The sequence below is a fragment of the Macaca fascicularis genome, chromosome 9, assembly GCF_037993035.2.
Source record: "Macaca fascicularis isolate 582-1 chromosome 9, T2T-MFA8v1.1".
Taxonomy (NCBI): Eukaryota; Metazoa; Chordata; class Mammalia; order Primates; family Cercopithecidae; genus Macaca; species Macaca fascicularis.
In genome coordinates this window covers 87325932-87348441 of record NC_088383.1, presented here as the reverse complement: position 1 = coordinate 87348441, position 22510 = coordinate 87325932, and the positions used below count along the sequence as shown (strand labels likewise).

The following is a 22510-nucleotide window of genomic DNA, read 5'->3' as shown; positions in this document are numbered from 1 at the left end:
AGCCATCAGCTCTATAGATTATTGCTGTTATAAATACCTTTTGCTTAGGAGAATAAGTGTAATATCAATCATATGCAAGATTCTAGAGGGCACCTAGGGAATGAACAATACGAAATGTCATTTCCACTCCCTGAAAGTAGTTAGAAATTACAATAGAATACCTATTCAAAGACAAATGTAAGCATTATCAACTGGAGGAAAGGAGACATGAGTTCTGAGTACAGAAAGAATGCCCAGCTTTTAACATAATGATAGCTGACATTTATGGAGCATTTGCTCCATAAGGTCTTAATGCTAAGACCTTCATATGTATTATAGCATGCCATTCTTACAACAATCCTAGGAATTAGATAGCATGCTTTTTCCCATTTTAAACAAAAGGAACTGAGGAGGATGAGAGAGTAAATAACCTGTCCCAAATCACCCAAGTAGCATATGAAGTTCTGCAAGGAACTATCTTTCTGAGCAAGGCAGAGCCTTTTGCAAAGGGCAGAGTTGAATTAATGTTTTAAGAAATTAATTCAGTTCTAATCCTTGCAAGTGCATCCTGGATTAATCTTGTTTTACATTTCAGAAATGGCATGGAAGAAGAAATTTTTAAACAACAGTTGATATGAAAAATATATCTGGGTTTTCAAGAAGTCTATGCATGATTTTCATGCCAAAGATTGTTTTAAAACAAAACTGAATGATGATTGGGCCATGTTTTGCAAAGGATGCAAAGCTAACAATATGCAGCTAAGGGAAGAGATTAATTTCTGTCTTTATGATGGACATGTCAGTACCAATCCTTGCAAATGGGTCCTGGATTAATCTTATTTTACATTTCAGAAATGGCATGGAAAAGGAAGCACAGAATGATAAATCTGAGTCTGCAGATGATGTTAACATTTTTCAGAGTGAAATGCTAAGCAACCACAGACCAAGCTCATAAACCATGAAGCAGAGGTTCAATAGTGGCAGATGACTTGCACTGTGGGCCAGTAAGTGATGCCATTAAAGAAAACAAAGCCAGCTACTCCTAACAAATAACAAGCACCAAGCTATTAGTTTAATCAGGTATGGGATTTGGGGAGCTCTGATAGAGTATACTGATATGACAAAAAAGCCAAGAAAATACTGTGCATCTCTAGCAAGGGTTTGGAAAACAATCCCACAGGCATAATTATTTCATATTTATTTTATAAAATGCCCCTGTTCCCATTTTCAGGTATTAATTCGTTTTTTTAAAATTGAGGTCATTGTAGATTCACATGCTGCTGTAAGAAATAGTAGAGATCCCTTGTATAGTTTGCCATTTCTTCCAGTGGTGACATTCTGTAAAACTAAAGTACCTCTGCTGATATTTACGAATAAAATATAGTTTTTGACTCCATGTGAAATACACTATGCAGTTCAGGTAAATATACATCAAGAGAGGCACAGGGACCTAGAGATGGATTCAATCAGGGGAGGCAAAATTACAGAAACAGAGGGGCTGTAGCAAATAAATCAACTACAAATCTAGGTCTCTTTAGTCTGCCAAGACAAAGTCAGGAATGGATTTTTAAAATGACTTTCAAAATATGTTAATTATATAGAGGGTATTTAGACCAGCTATATACTTCATTCCAAATTCTAGAATATCAGAACTTTGGGGACTTACCATTTAAGCTGGATGGTAAATAGCATAGTGATGAAGAGTTTAGGCTATGGAGTCAGAGTGGGGAAGGCCCCGCTGCCACTTCCCCATTTTCCACCCAACCACCCTGTACTCAGCAGCTTTGGGCCCTTCAGCCAGTGTATTAGTTTGCTTTCATGCTGCTGATAAAGACATATCCAAGACTGGGCAATTTGTAAAAGAAAGAGGTTTATTGGACTCACAGCTCCACGTGGGTGGGGAAGTCTAACATTAACGGCAGAAGGTGAAAGCCTTGTCTCACATGGTGGCAGACAAGAGAATAGAGTTTGTGCAGGGAAACTCCCCTTTTGAAAACCATCAGACCTCATGCGACATTCACTATCACGAGAACAGCATGGGAAAGATCTGCCCCCATGATTCATTTACCTCCTACCGGGTCCCTCCCACAACACGTGGGAATTCAAATTTGGTGGGGACACAGCCAAACCATATCAGCAGTTGCATCTCCAAGTTGATTTCCCCATCTTTAATCTAGGGGTGATAATGAAAACTATATCACAGAGTTCTTGTGAAGAATAAGAAAATCCATCCACTAATGCCCAGTCCATCCACTAATGCCTGATACAAGTAAAGAGGTCATTGTTACCTAATGTTGATGTTATTCACTTAAGAGCTTTTAAAGCAAAGGTTTCTGAACCTCAGCACTATTGACCATTCAGCACTATTGGACCAGATAATTCCTTGATGGGGGAGAGGGGTGGTCCTCTGCATTTCAGGATGTGCATTTCAGGATTTTCCTGGCCTCTACTCACCAGAGGCCAGGAAAGTCCACCCCCTCATTGTAACCAGTTATGTCTCTAGATATTGCCAAATGTCCTCAAGGGGGGCAAAAAATAGACCCCAATTGAAAAACCTCTATTTTAAGGGAACCAACTTACGACAAATAAATGAAGTGCTACTTTCCATAATAGTAGCCATTTTTTAAGTTAAAGCATTAGGTGGTACATCCTGAATATATATAAAGGCTCTAGAAGGCTTTAGAAGTCTCAGTGTGTCTCATACACACACACAAACACACACACACACACACACACACACACACACACACACCCCATAATGAATTAAGTTTATAAAAGATATTTGGAAATTCTGTGTACTCCTGAGGTTGAATGAAGATCTCACTGACTTTCAAAGACTATCTGGGGTTGCCACCACATAGACTGAAATATCAAGTTTTATGGATAACCAGATGTTCCTAGTAGGATACCTGAAATGCTTTCCTATTCTAGAAATCTATTTCTAAATTGCACCTGCAGCAGGAACATATTTCATGTCACCCCTGGATTGGCACCATGTTCTATAAAGTATTACTGAACCTCCTTGCACTTCAGAATCACCAAGGGAGTTTTTCAAATGTGGGGATTCTTAGGTGTCATCTTTATATTTTAATTTTTCATTTTAAAGTAGGGATCTCAGACAGCTGTAAGTTTAATATGCATTTCCAATTAATTGAAAACTCTGGTCAAGTAGACAGTGTCTGGAAATATGAGCGAAAAGGTCAGGTTCTGGTTGACTCTGACCTACATCAACTTCAACTTTGGAAGAGACCTATAGATTATGCACAATTCTGCATGAGAATAATTATAGACTCTAAATAGACACACTACATTAGTGTCTTACCCAAATTGAAAGTTCAATTTGAAGATCAAGATTTTAGAAAAATATAATAAAGTACTGCTATGGAATTATTATTTTTAGTAACAGGTGTGCAGTTATCTCTGGTGACAGTTTTTGCTAAAACTCCAAACCATCAATCATCCTTGGTCAGACAGAACAAAGGTTACTATGCTGAGTCATGTGCAACATGAACAGTCCTTCTCCACACTCTAAAATCACAAGCAGTGGAAAAGACAAACCTCATTCCATTTTCCATTCAACCACATCAGAATGGGTGCTTACTAATTCCATGCTGGAAATATTTGCTTCAGCTGTAAGAAGATATTGATAGAGTTAGAGGTATTTTGAGCCTACTGTGTGGGTTTCTGCCTTAGTCAGTCCTGGCTGCTATAACAAATTACCATAGACTGAGTGGCTTATTAACAACAGAAACTTATCTCTCACAGTTCTGGAGGCTGGAAGTTCAAGATCAGGTGCCAGCCTGGTCAACTTCTGACAAGGGTTCTCTTCCAGCTTTCAGAGGGCTGACTTCTTAGAGTCTCACATGGAGGAAAGAGGGCAAGCTAGCTTTCTGGACTCTTATAAGTGCACTAATCCCATGGCCTAATCACCTGCCCAAGGTCCCACCTCCAAACTTCAACATATATTTTAATAAGTTGTTGGGGAAACACAAAGATTCCGTCTATAACAGCTTCTGTCTCACAGGTTGTGGTTTGCAACCTACAAATAGGGTGACCAACTGTCTTGGAATACCTGTGAGTGAAGATTTCTTAGCACGTGGGATATTTAGTGCTAAAAATAGGACAATCCTATGCAAACCAAGCCAGTTGGTTACCCTTTTTATGACCCCAAGCTCCCTTGCAGCCGATTTCCTCTCCATCATTTTTCCCTAAGGGCCTTCTATTGCTCAAATCTGTCTATATCCCCATCCCACTCACTCCCAACCTGTGGACTTTCTCCTCCTGAAATAAGTAAGCAGACGGAGCCAACTGGCCACAGACCCTGAGTTATAAGTCTCGTGTGATCTGTGAGCCTTTCCCATTGGCAAAATTGAGGTAGAGCAGAGTCAGACAGAACTTGACATTCTCTCCCAATTCAAGACATGGTCCACTTGAATAGTGTGGTTCTATTACTCAGGGGGATTTATGAAACACACAGATTCCAGGACTTTCATCCTAGACTGTCTGGAGAGGATGCCAGAGAATCTCCATGTTGGAAAAACTTCCTGGTAATTATGATCCAGAAGAAGGTTCTGGAACAGTATCTAGAATACAGTGTCCCCAGGGGTACCATGAAATATCTTCTTGCTGCATATGCAGTTTACAACTGGATGTATAGGACAGGGGGACCTGTCAAGTCTCTTACTAGGTGGAACTGATCTTGGCAACCCATAAACCCAAGTTAAAGTCCATCAAGTCTATAGTGAATTTGAAACCTACTAGGTCACATGAATTTATACTTATGAATGTTTGCTATTTATGGTTAAGTGGTAGCATATTATATCCAGTTATTCTTGTGAAAATCACTTGTTCATATCACATATTCAAATCCATGTTCAAAATCACAGATTTTGTCCATGTTACTGACATTGAAAATTACTAATTGAATTTTTACAACAATTATGATTTGAATATTTATATACATGTAAGGCTCAGAGAGAATGCTAGATGTTAAGAAAGAGAAGACTGTTTTTAAGTTACTATAATCTTTTATGGACTTATGGCCACCTGTGTTCCTCTTACACAACCACCCTCTCACCAGGAGTCACATGAAAAAACTTAAAGTTTTAAGGTGTCCAAAGATCACTCTAGAAATCCATCCCTGAGTTAAGAACCATGGATCTGAGCATAAATTTCTTCCCTGAGTGACTCATGGGTTAGAAAATGCATAGTCTTCCTGTAAGAGTGCATCTTAGAACCCAGTGAGACCAAACCATCCCATAATTTAAGTCACAAAGGCATCTCACAAATGGCTGTCACTTTGGCAATATCCCTGCCAAATGAAGAGACTCTTTCAGTCCCTGGAAACATCAGTTTTCTAAATGTCTCTACAGTCTAGTCTTCTAGACTCTCTAGGGAGGGCTCTGAGACATTTCAGATTCATCTACATTTCGGAAAATCCAGCGTGCAACCCACAAGCCTCCTCTCTAAAGAGACTTCTGCACATCTCTGCCATTTGATATTTAACATGGAATGTATTGCTAATTCCTCTGTGTGAGCAATCCCTACATAAACCCTGTATTTATTTTCATTTTATAACAAGTAGTAATAAGCTTGTGCAAAATCTTGCCCATGCCAATGAGAAAATCCAAAACTATTCTTAACTGTTGGAAAGACACATAAAAGTCATGATGAAAAGAAAAAATATATCCACATCCAACATGCAACAAATATTTTACTGAACACTTTGTCAGAAACTTGCATAGTTAATCCAAATCACCAAATAACTCAACGGTTACCTTGTACTTGGTTTGAGACTTCTTTATGTGTTTTGTATTAAATATGTTGTTTGTTTGCAGAGAGTGGAATATGGTGTTGAGGGAAGAAAAGGGATGTTGTCTAAATAATCTGACTTAAATCGCTAATTGGCCTGATGTTGGCTCCTGTTCAATTTTATTTGCCACTCATCCAAACGCAATGGCCAACAGAGCAGGAGAGCTCACTGGGCAACAAAGACAGCCAACTGGCCACATGCATCCATAGGGAAACAACATACCACTCACCAGCAATGCTCTGCTAGGCTTCAGTATCTTACGATGAATAGTAGTACTTCACAGGTCAGTTTAAGGATTTAATATAATACACAAAAAGTGTTTAGAACAGTGCCAGGATCATAGAATGTTTTAAATAATCATAGTAGCTACTACTAGTAGCTATTATATGCTACCATTATTAGTACACATTCCAACACCAGACAGTATTGATTGGCCTGCTTAGACTATGTGGGTCTGTTTTCTTTCTTTTTTTTTTTTTCTTTAAAAAATTTTTAAATTGTTTATTTATTTTTAATTTGTTTGGGCATATAGTAGGTGTATATATTTATGGGGTCTGCTTTCAACAGGAGTATCTAAAATGTACTATTGCTAATGGTACTGAAACAGATTACCTTTTGTAAATCTTTGCCTTCAACTCCTAGAGATTAAGGACCTCTCATGAAGAAAGCTCCCTTAGCCTATTTCTACCATTCATCTGGAAACTAGTCTGCAAACTTGTGACCTCTTCCTGTTAGAAAACATAAGCTATGCTCTCACTTACATAAATTAGTGTTTCTTTCCTCTCCAAATATTCCTGGCAACATTAATTTGCCTCTGTTGGCTAGCCAATCTACCATCCCCGGAATTAAAGCCAGAGACTAACAGAAAATCAAGACTCAATTTGGGACTTTTTGACAAGGAAATTAATGAAAAAAAAAATGGAAACCAAACAAGACAATACAGAATCAGAATGAGCTATCAGTGGAGCACTCACCCCCACTTTCCCCGCATGCATGGATCATCTTACAAGCAGTTAACAGGAAAAGAAGTAGCAGTATGGAAACTTCCCCATCCACAACACATCAAAAAGAAGAATTTCAAGACAGCACAGGTTACCTAGGTCCAGCAATATAAAATAAGCATAGCACTCATGTGTCCCAGGAGACCAAATGGGAAAATGAAGACTAGAAGTTGCGATGGGTACTTTCACCTTACACAAATGACACCCATTTGTGTGTGACTCTTGGTCCTATCTAGACAGTTCTATGTTATAGCAAATCCCAGTCCTTCCTGCTCCCCCTCAGCTCCTCCTGGGCAACTTAGAAGCACCTCTTGGGCTTTCATGTTGCCCTAGGCACTGTTTTCCCTCAGGGGCTCAGGCTGAGTGTGAACCAGCAAGAGACTGAACTACCTTGAGAGTACAATTTGGGACAACCCCGAGCCCTGTATCTTACCTGCAGAATCTGTCCCATCGGCAAGCACACTCTGGGTCGATGCTGGCACTGGGTCCTTGACTCCATGCACCTGAGCAGCTTCATCCTGGTTTGTTAAAAATGCAGAGCACAGATCAGATTCGAGGGCTTCGAGCTTCAGCAAGGAATTCTGCCAGCAAAAGCAGAACATGAGGCCAGCTAAGTAGATGCCTAACACACAACAGCGTGTCCGCAGCTCCCGCAAGCACCTTCCTCCGCTGCCTGGCAGGAAGAGGGTGGTGGCAACAGCTGCTTCAGGGAAAGAACTGGTTGTGCCAGAATCATCCACGTATCATTCCACATGCAGGCTCAGTTTCTGCCTCATTTAAATCCTAACGTATATGGATTATCTGTGACACATGGGACTGGTGATTTCATCAGCAAGAGACGCTGCATCTGGAGAACCAATCTGAGAAGATATCTGCTTCCCGGGTGCTTGAGGTTTTACGCTTTGCAAGTGTTTCATTCATTGTGCTGACATCAGGAAGCAGAAGACATTAAGTCCCTCCCTGGCTACCATTCATAAAAGCCATCATCCCTCCAAAGCAAAGACAGCAGCAAACCGCAGTGCACAAAGAGTTACTGCTGCAGAGGCTGCCGGGCATCTGGGAGGGGCTTTGAGGCTCCCTAATCCACATCTGTATGCAGGGGTGTGTGTGTGTGTGTGTGTGTGTGTGTCTGTGTGTCTGTGTGTGTGTGTGTGTCTGTGTGTGTCTTCCAAAGTTACTTCTCTCACATGAGAACAGGGTGAGAGAAAAGGGTGGAGGGAGATGACCTTGGTCATTTAGCATAACCCAGCCACTGAGGAAGAAGCAATTCATCTTTCATAGCCCTCAGCATAACCTCCCACCCACTCTCTTCATTTCTCATTTAAAATTTCTCCCATGATTCTTAATAAGAACAAAGTCATACAGATTGACGCATGCATCCTGCCATGATGCAGATGCCAGCAAATTAATTCCCCTGACCAGGTGAAAGTGAGTCAGCCTGAGTCCCTGGCCGGGCTCTCTCCCTCTCCACAAGAATGTTCTACAGGTCTCAGCTGCTCTCCTACCCTCCCAGCTCCAGCAGGGGTGGGCACTGGGAGCAGAGTCACTGGTCCTTTCCCTGCTAGGACCCTCCAATACACACAGGCACACACACACTTACTCATACCCTACCCTCTACATATCCTTTTCCCCACACAGTGTCACACCCAGTCCACAGCCCCACCGCTGCCATATACACATCCTCACCCCCTACTCCACACACACATGTATGTACACCCTCCACCCCTAGTGCTCACCTCCATCCTACACGCACTCTTATACCTACCCCTCACCTCCTCCACACAGATGCTCATACCAAACCCCCATACTCTCATCCCTACTCCCCACACCTACAAACACCCCACCTTCCACACACACACACCCTTACCCAATACATACCTCATACCCTCACATCCACCCCCCAAAACCTCCCAGCCTACTTCACACATAACCCATGCACACCCACCCCACACACACCCACATCCAACTCCCATGCCTTCACACACTATTCCACACACACACACCCCTGCTCCATATGTAACTTCACACCTTTCCTCACATAAACATCTTCCAACATCTCTCACACCCTAACTCCTCCCTTCCATGCAAGACCGAGTCCCACGCACAACCCTTGATCCATTCTGCTGATGTATGGACCTACAGTAGTGTTTTACAAGCTGCCCACCAAGGGATGTCTAAAATCTGTTGTCTCTTCACCATTGTGAAAGCAGCAAGTGCCTAGGTGGGCTCAGGATCACACCTCTGCCATGCCCGGAGATGGGATGGGACCTGGCACAAAGCTCCTAAGAGCTCAGGGGCTGCTGCCTGGGAGCCCATGTGAAGCACCTGTGTGGGGCTGAGCCTTTTTTTTTTTGGCTTCCTCCTTCATTCTGGGATGTTTTCCCAGCAGCTGAGTGTGGAAGTAAGAACTGAGGTTGTTGACAGGAGCTGCAGAAGGAGCAGGGACACCAAGTTTCTGGGAGGATTTAGTATTTAGTAAACAAGCAGCTGGGAGGCAAACAGAAAGATTCCAGGCAAGTTTCCTACTGGAGGACACTGGAAATCAGTGACCTCTGAAAAAGAGCAAAACTACCCTGAAGATTAACAAATAATGCCATGGGAATGTAAAACAGTGCAGCCGCTATGCAAAACAGAATGATGGGCTCCCAAAATGTTAAAAATAGAATTACCATATAATCCAGCAATTTCATTGCTGCACATCTAGCCAAAACAATTGGAAGCAGGGACTTCAATAGATATTCATACACCCATACTCATGGCTGCATTACTCACAATGACCAAGAGGTATGTTTTGGATAAAATAGTGTCTCTACAAAATTTATATGTTGAAGCCCTTACCCCCAATGATACTGTATTTGGAGACAACCCCTTTAAAGAGGCAATTAGGGTTAGATGAGGAAGTGATATCAGAGAGACAGACAGAAAGCCATGTGAAGATGCAACGAGAAGGCAGCTGTCTGCAAGACAAGGAGAGAGGCTCAGGAGAAATCGATCCCGCTGGCACCTTGATCTGGGACTTTCAGTCTCCAGAACTGTGAAAAAATACATTTATGTTGTTTAAGCTTCCAAGTCTGTGGTATTTGTTAGGGAAGACCTAACAGACTAACACAAGGTGGATGCAGCCTAAGTGTCCATGAGCGGGTGAATGGATAAACCAAAGGTGGTTATGCACATACAATGGAACATTGTTCAACACTCAAAAGGAAGGACTTCTGACACAGGCTACATGCCACAACATGTATAAACTTTGAGGACATTATGCTAAGTGAAATAAGCCAGTCACAAAAGGATAAATACTGTATACTTCCACTTGCATAAGATATTTAGAGTAGTAAAATTCATCGAAGCTGGGAGCAGTGGCCTAAGCCTGTAAATCCCAGCACTTTGGGAGGCTGAGGTAGGCGGATCACTTGAGGCCAGGAGGTTGAGACCAGGCTGGCCAACGTGGAAACCTCGTCTATACTAAAAATATAAACATTAGCTGGGCATGGTGGCACACGCCTGTAATTTCAGCTGCTCAGGACACTGAGGCACGAGAATCGCTTGAACCCAGGAGGTGGGGGTTGCAGTCAGCCGAGATTGCACCACTGCACTTCAGCCTGGGCAACAGAGCAAGACTCCATCTCAAACATATATATATATATATATATATATATATGAAGATGAAAAAAGTTCTGGAGATGGATGGTAGTGATGGTTGCCCAACAGTGTGACTGTACTTAACGCCACTGAACTACACACTTAAAAATGGTTAAATGGTGGCCAGGCACAGTGGCTCATGCCTGTAATCCCAGCACTTTGGGAGGCCGAGGCGGTGGATCGCCTGAGGTCAGGATTTTGAGACCAGCCTGATCAACATGGTGAAATCCTGTCTCTATGAAAAAATAACAAAATTAACTGGGTGTGGTGGCATGCACCTGTAATCTCAGCTACTCAGGAGGCTGAGACAGGAGAATTGCTTGAACCCAGGAGGCGGAAGATGCAGTGAGCCAAGATCGCATCATTGCACTCCAGTCTGGGCAACAGAGTGAGACTCCATCTCAAAAAAAAAAAAAAAGAAAAGAAAAGAACAAAAGGTCGGGCGTGGTGGCTCTCACACCTGTAATCCCAGAACTTTGGGAGGCAGAGGCAGGAGGATCACTTGAGGTCAGGAGTTCGAGACCAGCCTGACCAATATGGTGAAATTCTGTCTCTACTAAAAATACAAAAATTAGCCGGGCATGGTGGGGGCACCTGTAGTCCCAGCTACTCGGGAGTCTGAGACAGGACTATTGCTTGAACCCAGGAGGCAGAGGTTGCAGTGAGCCGAGATCATGCCGCTGCACTCCAGCCTGGGCAAAGAGTGAGACTCTGTCTCAAAAAAAAAAAAAAAAAGTTAAATGATAAATTTTAGGTTAGATGTATTTTAACAATTTTTAAAAATGAATGAAAGGAAAGTATAAAGAAAGACTGGTATTCTTTCTTTCTTTCACTTTATCTTTCATTCTTTTTTTTTAATTGTAGAACCAGCTGCCTGTCTCAAATTTATAAGTGCTCTTGTATATTCTGCAAAGCAGAAGAGGGCATAGGCTTCAGGTTCCCACAGAATGAGAGGGAATGTCAGCTTTGCTACATACTATGTGTCTGACTTTGGCCAAGCATCCTAGTTATTCTGGGCCTTAATGTCCTCTCTAAAAAAGGGGCAGTGGTAACAGCAACAATGGTACCTGCTCTAAGGGATGCTCTCAGAATTACACAAGGGAAATCATGGAAAGCTGGAAAGCACTTTGCAGAGTACCAGCATGTGGCAAACACTCAAGGACCGGATTCTGTGTTTAGTATGACTATCTCCAAACCCCAAAGGCTGCCGGACAGAGCTCTAGCCATGTGGCAAGGCTGTACTCCACACTGACACTGAGGCCTTGACTCATCACTTTACCCCCCAGGGTCTTATTTCTGCACCTGCCTAGCAAGGTCCTTAGGCTACATGACTTCTAAGTCCCTTTACAACTTGAAAGGAGAGAAAAGCAAACAGGCACATGGACTGGAGATGGATGCACAGAATCTGGCATGGAGTGGGTGCTTAGACACTGTGTTTGGAACGGAACCAAATGTCCAGACAACACAAATAGGTTTCAAAGAATTTCACTGCACAGGAGTTCACATTCAGAGATCCCTGGTCTCCCATAGGAAGAGAGGTATAATGCCATGACCCAGTTATGGCTAGAAGTATCCACTGGTGGCTGGGCACAGTGACTAACCCCTGTAATCTCAGTACTTTGGGAGGCCAAGGTGGGTGGATCATTTGAGGTCAGGAGTTCAAGACCAACCTAGCCAACATGGTGAAACCATGTCTCTACTAAAAATATAAAACCTTAGCCAGGCATGGTGGCCAACTCCTGTAATCCCAGCTACTTGGGTGGCTGTAGGACGAGAATTGCTTGAACCCAGGAGGTGGAGGGTGCAGTGAGCCAAGATCATGCCATTGCAATCCAGACTGGGCAACAGGGGGAAAAAAAAGCAGCAGCATCCATCGGTTGTTCTCGTCCATCTTCCTCTTTCACTTTCTCCCTCACTGTACTCACACTAAGCAAGACTCTGAGTGTCAAAGGAGATCTAGTTGTACAGCAGAGGGTTGGAGACCCCTGATCTACACCACTGTCACATACATGTCCTTCCAGTGGATGGGTGATCTGTCCTACCACGTCTGTGCCCTGCAGAGCCACCCCAAGAAGGCTTCAGGACAGCTTGCAGTGCACATACAGAGTTTGTGTCCACCTTGCAGGGATGATGCCACATATCCAGCTCCACATGGAAAGCCAGGCAGCTTTCCATGCAAGAGCTGCACTAGGCTCTGCAGTATGAGGCTATTAGCAGCCCCTTCCTCGTGGGGCTTCCAGTCTAGTGGGGAGATCACTAATAAGCAAGTAAACAAATCAATCATGATAGTTATTATTGTCATAGGGCTATGGAGGAAAGAAACAGCAAGCCCAGGGAGTGAGTGACTAACCACCCATTTCACTTCTATCATGCCTGACTTAGTAACCTTTAATGCAGGAACATGCTTTTCCCTCTACAGAAAGATGCAGGACCCTCCATTCCGGGTCCTAATAGACCCCTACAGTCCTAGTGCCACCTCAACCCAGCCATCTCTGATAGGACTTCCACTCCCCTGGCTCCCCAAGCCCATCACTCAGGGCCAGCCTGCTAGTACTTTTCCTGGTTTATATCCAAAGTCTCCTCATACGAATGTCTAGAATCTGCAAGAAAGTTGAGTAAGGGCTAACAGGCCCGGTAAAGAACAATGACCACCTCTGCTGCTCCAACTATCCTATCTGGTTAAGAAAGAAGCCAGAGAGAAGTCTGTGAAACGTAGGTGTGGTTTTCTTTAAAAAGCTCATTTTTTCCGTTTACATAATGGAGAATATGCTACTTGTTTTAGAAAATACTCTACTCATTTTCTTTCCTCTACAATTACTCAGGTCCCACTTTAGTTGGGTTGAAATAGAGAACACCCACACAGGCTGGATGGCTAAATACTATTTTAGGGTGCCTTTGTCTGCAATTCACCAGTCCCAGAGCAGGCACCACTTACATTTAGTTCGTATGAAAGGGTTTAGTCCTCCTCCCCATTCTTTTATCTATCCAAGAATTGCATATAGATTCCCTATGATGATATGAAGCAAATCAAGTTGGAAATCTGCTCAAAACTGGGGACATGACTGGGTCTCCAAATATCTCCATTTTTACTTACCACTCTTCTTCACTGAATTTCAATGTTTCTTGAATATATGCCCACCCACATATATACAACACCCTTCCTTTCCATCTGCTGATTCACCTGCTCTCTGCCCCCTCCTCCCCAGACACTACTCAGCTCTGGTTGTTTCACAGCCAAAATCCCATCAAATTATTGAGCCAGTTCTGATTATCTTATCTCAGCAGGGGGCCCCTAGTGTCTCTTTTAGCGTCTTGTTTATTTCCTTCACAAGGCACGCCACAATTTGTAATTTTGTGTATTGTTTATTGGCTATTTTCAGCTCCATAAGAACTAGCACTGTGCCTCCATTGTTTACTGCTGCATCCTAGCACAATGTGTAGAAAAGAGCCAATCAATAAAAAGACTGCCATTGTATCTGAGTTTTGTTTTTCTGGGTCCTTTAGCCAGTGTTTGCAGGCGGGGGCTGGGGTCTCTGAGTATCCAATATTGAGCCCTCCTACCACCCTGGTTTAGAAACCTTAAAGTGCTTAAAAATCGCAGGGGAGTTTACAAAAGACGTGTGCTCCCAGGACATGCCGGTTCTAGAGATTCTGGTTCAGTAGGTCTGAGGCAGGGTCTTTCAACACAGGAAGTCCAAGGTCCCTATTCCCTGGTGCCTTGACACACTATAAATGTCTCAGTTGCCCACTTAGTTCTACTTGCCCCAGGGCCAAAAGCTTTTCTCTGAGTCCTAGCCCTCTGACTACCTCATTGCCTTTTTATCTTTCGGTTGGTTCCCTTGAGAGCTGCTCCCACCCCCACCAGGAGGTATAAAGTGTGAAGTGCTCAGAAGCAAGAAGGTGTTGCTTCCTGAACTTCTTGATGTTCTTGCCAACAAAGTGGGACTTCTCCCAATGTCGACCATTACAAGAAAAAGCCAAATTTATCCCTCCCCTAAAGTAAAGACATTGGACTTTTGGCGAATCCCTCTGGGGACAGCGTCACTCGTGTCTGAGCATGGTTTGCAGCACAGCACACCTCAGCTTAGCCCAGCCCAGCTTCCCTTTGTTCAGGAGCTCAGCCCTCACTCCCCGGCACCTCCCAAAGGAGAAATGCAATGTAGGAGAACAAGCTATTCACCTTAAGGAGCCTTCTGTTGACAAGAAGATCCAGGTCTTATTCGGCTCCTATCAGCAATTCTTTATAAACAAGGACAACCTAGCCACAATACACGATAATAAAACCCACATTTCCTTTAAGCTAAATGACTTCAACCTGGAAAGGGGGAATCCTATACTTGATTTCACCTAATTCTGATATCCTTGTTATATTCACTTTATTCAGTGAATAATAAGAACAAGATGTTTGGGAGAGAATGATACCATTTTATAAACTCCCACTTTAAAGCAGAACTCTGAGCTTTTCTAGATAGTAAGACTGATTTTTCTGAAAATACAATGTGTCTCACTTACAACTCATGGAATGAACTTCAATAGTTTCTCAATGGAGTTACTAGTACTTTAACTATCCAAAAGCACAGGTCTTAAGATGGATAAGCCCCTAACTAGTCATTTTTCCCAGAACATTAATTAAATCCCAAGGGCTGAAGTCCAAAGCTAGTCTGGGTTGTAGCCCATATGGTTGCTTCTTTGTGGCTTTGTTTCCATTTATTTTAGCCCTGAAAAATATTCGCCTTCAAAACTAAACTTAGTAAGATGAGAGCACAGGAGATGGCCCACTGGGCCCTTAATCTGGCTCATTCTGTGTCACAGGGCAAACCACCAAATGATGCTGGCTCATGGGCCCTCTACTTTTTCTGATGACACTACCTTAACTCCTTCAATTTCTAAAATTCAATGAATATTAGAAATCAGTAAGTGTTCACTGAAAATCATAAAATCACATGCCATATGAAATAACATATATCTATGCCTTTAAAGATGGCAGGTCACATTGGAAAGCATGGCCATTTCCTCAAATACTAATTTTTAAGTTATATATTTTTAAATTTCGAATTGACACATAGTAATTATACATATTTATAGGGCACACGGTGAGTTTTGATACATACATAGTGATCAAATCACAATAATGAGATTATTCACCACCTCAAATATTTACCATTTGCTTGTGTTGGGAACATTCACAATCTTCTCTCCTAGTTATTTGAAAACCCGTTGTAAATTATTGTTGATGAGAGTCACACTACAGTGCTGTAGAATACTAGAACTGATTCCTTTTATCTAGCTATGATTTTATATCCTTTAACCAATCCCTCCCTATCTCTCTCTCCCCTTTACCCGTCCCAGCATCTAGTAACCACTATTCTACTCTCTACTTCTATGAGATAAATTTTTTTTTTTTTTTGAGATGGAGTCTTGCTCTGTCACCCAGGCTGGAGTGCAGTGGCACGATCTTGGCTCACTGCAAGCTCCACCTCCCGGGTTCACACCATTCTCCTGCCTCAGCCTCCCAAGTAGCTGGGACTACAGGCACCCACCACCATGTCCAGCTAACTTTTTTTTGTATTTTTAGATGAGGTTTCACCGTGTTAGCCAGGATGGTCTCGATCTCCTGACCTCGTGATCCACCTGCCTCGGCCTCCCAAGGTGCTGGGATTACAGGCGTGAGCCACCTCGCCCAGCCAAGATCAACTTTTTTAGCATTCACACAGGAGCGAGAACATGCAGTGTTTATCTTTCTGTGACTGGCTTATTTCATTTAACATAATTTTCTCCAGGATCACCCATGTTGCTGTGAATGACAGTATTTCATTCTTTTTTCTGACTGGAAAATATTCCATTGTATATAAGTACCATATTTTCTTTATCCATTTGTCTGTTGATAGACACTTAGGTTTTCAAATCTAATATTTTGTAAGAAAATAAAAAAATTCAGCTCTTGTCTCTCTATAAACTTGAGTTTTATAATCTTCAGAAGGCCAAAAATGTCCTAAAAAAGGCAACAGGTGCCAAGGCTAGGAAGGCCAGATGTCTGGACTTGATGTGTGTCCCTATAAACCTCTGGGAAGTGAGGACAACAAAGTACATTCTTATACTGCAGCTCTTGCACCTCATCCCTGTACCAGACCCAAAGCTGGATGCACATTTGCTTCTCAATAAATCCTGCTGAAAGAAAGAATTATCCTTAGAAGAAAATGTCTCAAAGGACACAGTTCTCAGGAAAAATTTGGTCTTCAAATCAGCAGAAATATTTTCTAAAAGTTAGCAGGGGTAGGTGGAGCAGAATATATTTATGAAAGCTGTCAACTTTATATTTCACCAAGTGAGAGCATGTGAGAAAGAAAACAAACAAATCTCCTCCCCATCATTTCTTCACAAAATGAAAATTTTAAGAACAATTTCTAAGTGAAAGGTTGTTCATAGACTTTATTAAAAAAAAACTCACTATATTCATTTATCTTATATTTATACTTTCGCCAAAAAGCAGTAAAAACTATAGCACAGGCTGGTCCCTGGGAGCCACTGAACTGGGTACAGTTCCTTCCAGCCTTCCATGAGAGAGTAGGAAATTAGTAGTATGAAGAGAAATACCTGAAAGAGTGAGCAACAAGAAAAAGGATCAAGATGTCATGCCAGAGAAAACAGGAGGAGCCAATGGGGCAAAGCTGCAGGGGAGTGGGGGAAATGGGTAGGCTGCCAGGCAAAAGGCAGCACAGGTGGGTCAACTAGGCAAGTCCTGCCTCAATGCCTCTGCTCAGTCCAACACCGCTGATGCTTCTCCGAGGCAGTTCCCAGACAAGGAAAAATAGAGGCAGCTGCTGACATGGCTTCCACTTTTTCTGCCAACACCACACTAAGGATTCCCCTGAGGGTGAGGCCCACAGATCTGGTTTCCCTGGAGACAAGAAGACAGGCTGGATAGTTGCATCTGAACAATGGGGCAGAATAAACCAGACCGGGAAGTAGTTCAGAGCTTTTTTGTCATGCAGTTCATTCAACTGGGAATGAGAGCTAGTGTTCACACCATGACCATGTTGGCTACAGGATGTGCTCATTGACACTGGTAACAAAAGTTGTCTAAAATTAAATGAATCATAGGATACTGTTCCAGCTGAGGAACAAACCTTAGTAGGGGAGACAGGTGACTCTACCTCAACTCAAAAAACCATACCAGAAAAACGCCAAGTGGCATCCTGCAGGGGTCCAGCAGAGAGGAAAATTACTTTGGAGATCATGCTTCCAGAGACCAACATTATGCAGCCCGGCATCTAATTACTCATCTTCTGAGAACCGCACTCCTAGATCCTAAGTGGGAAATATGGCCCAAGTCTAACAAATCAGCTTATTCCAAACGCCATCATCACAGGGACTGATTCAGAAATGGGCACATGCCCCAAGCCAGATAAATGACACTCAAATAAGGGACTTTTTAGAACTAGGAAGGACAGACTGTTATTTTACTATGTGGTAGGCAGAATCCTAAACGTAGCCATCAAGATTCCTATACCCTGATAACATAATCAAACACTAATCTAGGTACTTCTATGAAGAGATTTGCAAATGTAATTAAAGCTTTAACTCAGCTGACCAAAGATACAGATTACTTGGCTGAGCCTGGACCAATCAGGGGAGGCCTTTAAAATGCACAGCATTTCTTCCAGTTGGTAGCAAAAGACAACATCAGAGAAATTCAAAGCACAAGGATCTGCCATGCTGTTGCTGACTCCAAGATAAAGGGTGAGGAGGGGGAGTGTGACAGCCTCTAGAAGCTGAGAGCTGCCCTCAGGTGACACCCAGCAAGGAAGCAGGACACATAGTTGCACAACTACAAGGAACTAAATTCAGGCAACAATCTGCAGAAGCTGGGACGGAGGCTCTTCTCCAGATCCTCCAGATAAGAAACTACCCCAGCCAGTGCCTAGATTTCAATTTCATGAAACCCTAAATAGAAAACCCAGTTGAGTCCACCCACATTTCTGACCTGCATAACTGTGAGCTAATAAATACATGTTTGAAGCCACTAAGTTCTTGGTAATTTGTCACCCATTAATAGAAAACTAATATACACTGGAATTAGTGACTAAATAATTTGTCCCTAGAGAGGGGCTGACCTAAATAAAGACGAAGCCAATATAGAAAAAGAAGAAGCGAGAGATAGGAATAGATGGCATCTCCATGATGAGTTTTCATCCCTGGACCTAGCCATGCATAGAGCTTATCCTGATCCTAAGTTTTCAGACATATATCAATAACATCCTGTTCTTATTAAAACCAAGTTGAATTGACTTTCAGTCACACGGTAAGAATCCCAGATACTTTGTAAAACATCCTCAATCAATCCTGAATTAAGGCCTAACCCTACAGACTGGGTTTGCATTTGAATACAAAAATACAGCTGCCTATTCTTACAGAAATAATACCATTCAGTCAGCTCAAGAATGTGAAAGGCCTAAGAAGCCTCTTTCTTGACTATTTTCACAAAATTAACACAATTTTGAGGAAGAAACACATCCTGAACAAAACAATACATACCATCTTGAGGCCTGATATGGCTTGATGCCAAAATACCTATAAGATAAACTGTGGATGCTGATAAAAACACAATCTAGTCTTTCACATGGAGATACACAAAGACATAGACACATGCATACTGACTCAAAGAGAGACACTGCATGCGTGTAAATTGTCCTACTTTTAACAAAATTAACATATTAAAGCATTCTTCATAGATATCTTTGACACTGAGGCTAAAGTTTAGTTATTATGACCAACATAATTGAACAGATAAGAGTTAACAGTAGTATATGAAGAAAAATTAATTTTTCATATTGATTTCAGGTAAATAAATCATCTCTTTCATACCAAGCTAAATAAAAATAGGTATCTCTTTTGTAAAATAAGACTGCAATTACAGATTCAAGGTTAAACTTCTTAATATTGATACTAGGTCATTATTGAACATCTGTTGCTTGCTGTTAATTTATTACATTTGTTTCTTATAAGATAGCCTCTTCCTCTAGATTCTAATGGTATTCCTAAGGAATTTGTCCTCTTATGGTAGAACCACAGTCAGAATATAGCATAGCACAAGTCTGAATCCATGCCCATTGTGAGCATCTTCTCTTCCTCTGGTTCCTCAATAACCAGTGAAGGTGATGATGACAAACACAAATCTGGAAATCTCCTGACTATTTTTGATAAAGTCAATACTATTTCAAAGCAGTAACAGAGGCAGAACACACCTTTAGAATGCCCTGTAGGGTCAATTAACAGCAAAAATATTTCTACCTTATTCTATAAACACAAAGAGCACTTATAACAAATTCTTCAGAATAAGTTACAGTAATAATCTTTCCATTAAAGAGATGCTATTATCCTCTCACTCTAACCCATTTATGCCTAGTGTTCCATTGTTGGAACGCTCAGCATGTGGGAGTTATTTATATCCTACTGCTCAAGGTCATCGCCAAGGTCTGATTGCAAAAATTCAAAACATTGCAACCTTGGCCATAAATGGGCTAAGCACTCATAAAGGGAGCACAGTGCAGTATCAGAGAACTTGTGCTTGCCTTTTTCAGATGCTTTAGGTTCTACTAGTTACCAGGTGAAATGGCTTAGCCAGTGTGACGGTGTTAACATTCCTCATGAAGTAACAACATGACTGAAATTTCTCCACCTTGAAAAATCATTTCTCTTTCCTACTCTCTACCTCACAGAGTTAGAAATGGGGAAGCAAGGTGGGAAGAATAGATTATCATCTCCTTTTGACCCTCACTGTTGAGTCTACCAATTTCTTCTCCCCTACAAAAGACAACACCATCCTTTCCCATTCCATGACCTGTATATTACAGGATTCAGCAACTTCCATCTGGGTTGGTTTCTTACTCTCCATCAGTGGTCCCTGACATACTCAGTTACTTCAATGTCCAGGCTGACAATCATGCTAATGTCTGGCTTCATAATTCCTCAACCTCCTCAATTCCAGTGTTCCTTCCACTTCACTATGGCTGGCCACCTCAGCAAGTTGCCATAAATTTCAGAATCTCAAACCTTCTAAACATAGTCCCCATCCCCTCTATCTCGTTCACTCCCTGCAACTGAACTTATTCTGTCCTCCTAATTCTATTAAGGTTTTACATTTTTCTATGTTCCTACAATGAGGCATCCCACTTAGACTCCTTGCCATGTGAGAAACATATATGGGAGAGACAGACAGCTGTCTCTATGGTTTGATTCTGGGGACAAAAAAAAAAAAAGTCAGTATACCCACCTAGAAGTATTCCTCCCACTGATGCCTTAAGTCTTAGCTACCTTGAAATCCTCACCATTGGAGGTATAGAGTTTATTGGTGTGCAAAAGACTGATGCAACATTTATCCATTTTCACATTTCAGGATTTAGCATCTGCTTCTTTGTGCTCAACACATCTCTCTTGGGTAAACCCATTAACCCATGACAAGATTGTTTTATTTTTTTCAGATTTATAAGCTGCCTTCTTAGGCCTGGAGAGGATAAACGATAGTGATGGTCAATGCCAGCACAAGACAGTTTCATGGTCAATAAGCCTCAAAGACAAGGGAAATACGGAATCCATGTAAGGTCACTAAAGCTTCTCCTTCAAGGTCAATTGGCTTGTGGCTGACCTTACCTATATGGCCTTGAAATTCCAGGTAAGAAGTAAAATGAAAACAAACTCACATTCACTCAACTGACATTGTTTTATCCAAAAGGTAAATGCAGAATACCTTCAAAGTATCTATCAGATAAGAAAATAAAGTGTTTTTCCTGAGCACAGAGGCCATCAGTTTTTGAGGTGACCATTTCCTTCTGTATGATATGACATAGGAGTTGGGTTGGGTGAGTATAATAAAGGAGAAAAGAAGGCCCATGGTGACCCAGAGCTTCAGCCTGCTCCAGCCATACCACTCCAGATCCCCAGTTGATCACAATTCTTCACTTAGGATAATGTGGCCTCTCTCTTGTGTGAGACTGATAAATAACTGTGCTAAGCACATATATCACTTCCATTGCACTACTTACTATTCACTCCCCAATAAGGCTTCAGATGGTGGGTTGGCCAGGAGGAGGCCTTAATCATGAGTCACTTAGTTTGCCTTATTCAATCCCTGATGGGAAGCTATGGCTACATTCTGAAAGCACTGGGAAAATGGAAAAGGGGTAGAATCAATGAATGTTAAAATTGAAAGGCCTCACTTTCAATATATGATCTCACTTATAAGTGGAATGTAAAAAAGTCAAACTTTTGGTAGAGTAAAATAGGGTTACCAGAGACTGGTGGGGAGGAGGTGGACAGGGAAAGAGGAGACATTAGTGAATGGGCATAAAGTTTCAGTTAGACAGGATAAATCAGTTTCGGTGTTTTATTGCACCACACAGTGACTATAGTTAATAACAATATATTGTATATTAGCTGAAATAGAGGATCTTAAATGTTCTCATCACAAAGAACTGATACATATTCAAAGTGTTGAATATGCAAATTCACCTGATTTGTTCATTCCACAATGTACACATTTATGAAAACATCACGTTGTATCCCATAAATATATACAAATGTACAATTATTATTTGTCATTTAAAAATCTAATTAAACTTAAAAAAATATCCGAAAGGACACCTAGACTTAGCCCAGTTCAAAACTTCCTACAGAGTTAGAAGTGGGGAAGCAAGGTGGGAAGCATAGATTATCATCCCCTTTTGACCCTCACTGTTGAGTCTACCAATTTTTTCTTGGTAGTTTTAGTTTACAAATGAAAACTAAAAGAAGTTGATGTGGTGCTATTTCATATATAGTCTGAGAGTTGGAAACAGTAGTTTGAGGACCCAATATGGCTTTTTTTTTTCCAGGGAAGGAGAGATTCATTAGTTTTCTTTATAAATATATTATTTTTCTTAACTGGAACTGAATCAAGGAATGTGATCTACAAACATACAGAGAGTAAAACAACATTTTTCTTCATTTTATCTTTCAAGTACCTTTCTGATCTATTGAATGCTTATGAATTACACGGACTGGCAGACTGACTAAGACCAAGGATTAAGGTGGATGAGATACT

The 22510-nt window shown here is 41.7% G+C and overlaps 1 protein-coding gene across 8 annotated transcripts in view; it reads right to left on the bottom strand.

Annotated features, from left to right (window-relative positions):
- Positions 1-22510, bottom strand: part of FAM13C (family with sequence similarity 13 member C) — a 112261-nt gene that overhangs the window by 29619 nt on the left and 60132 nt on the right. For all 8 annotated transcript variants that reach the window (XM_005565803.4, XM_074002124.1, XM_074002126.1 and 5 more), the window contains one exon: positions 7226-7310. In XM_005565803.4, coding sequence (XP_005565860.2) covers positions 7226-7310 — 85 coding nt within the window. The remainder of the gene's footprint in view (positions 1-7225; positions 7311-22510) is intronic.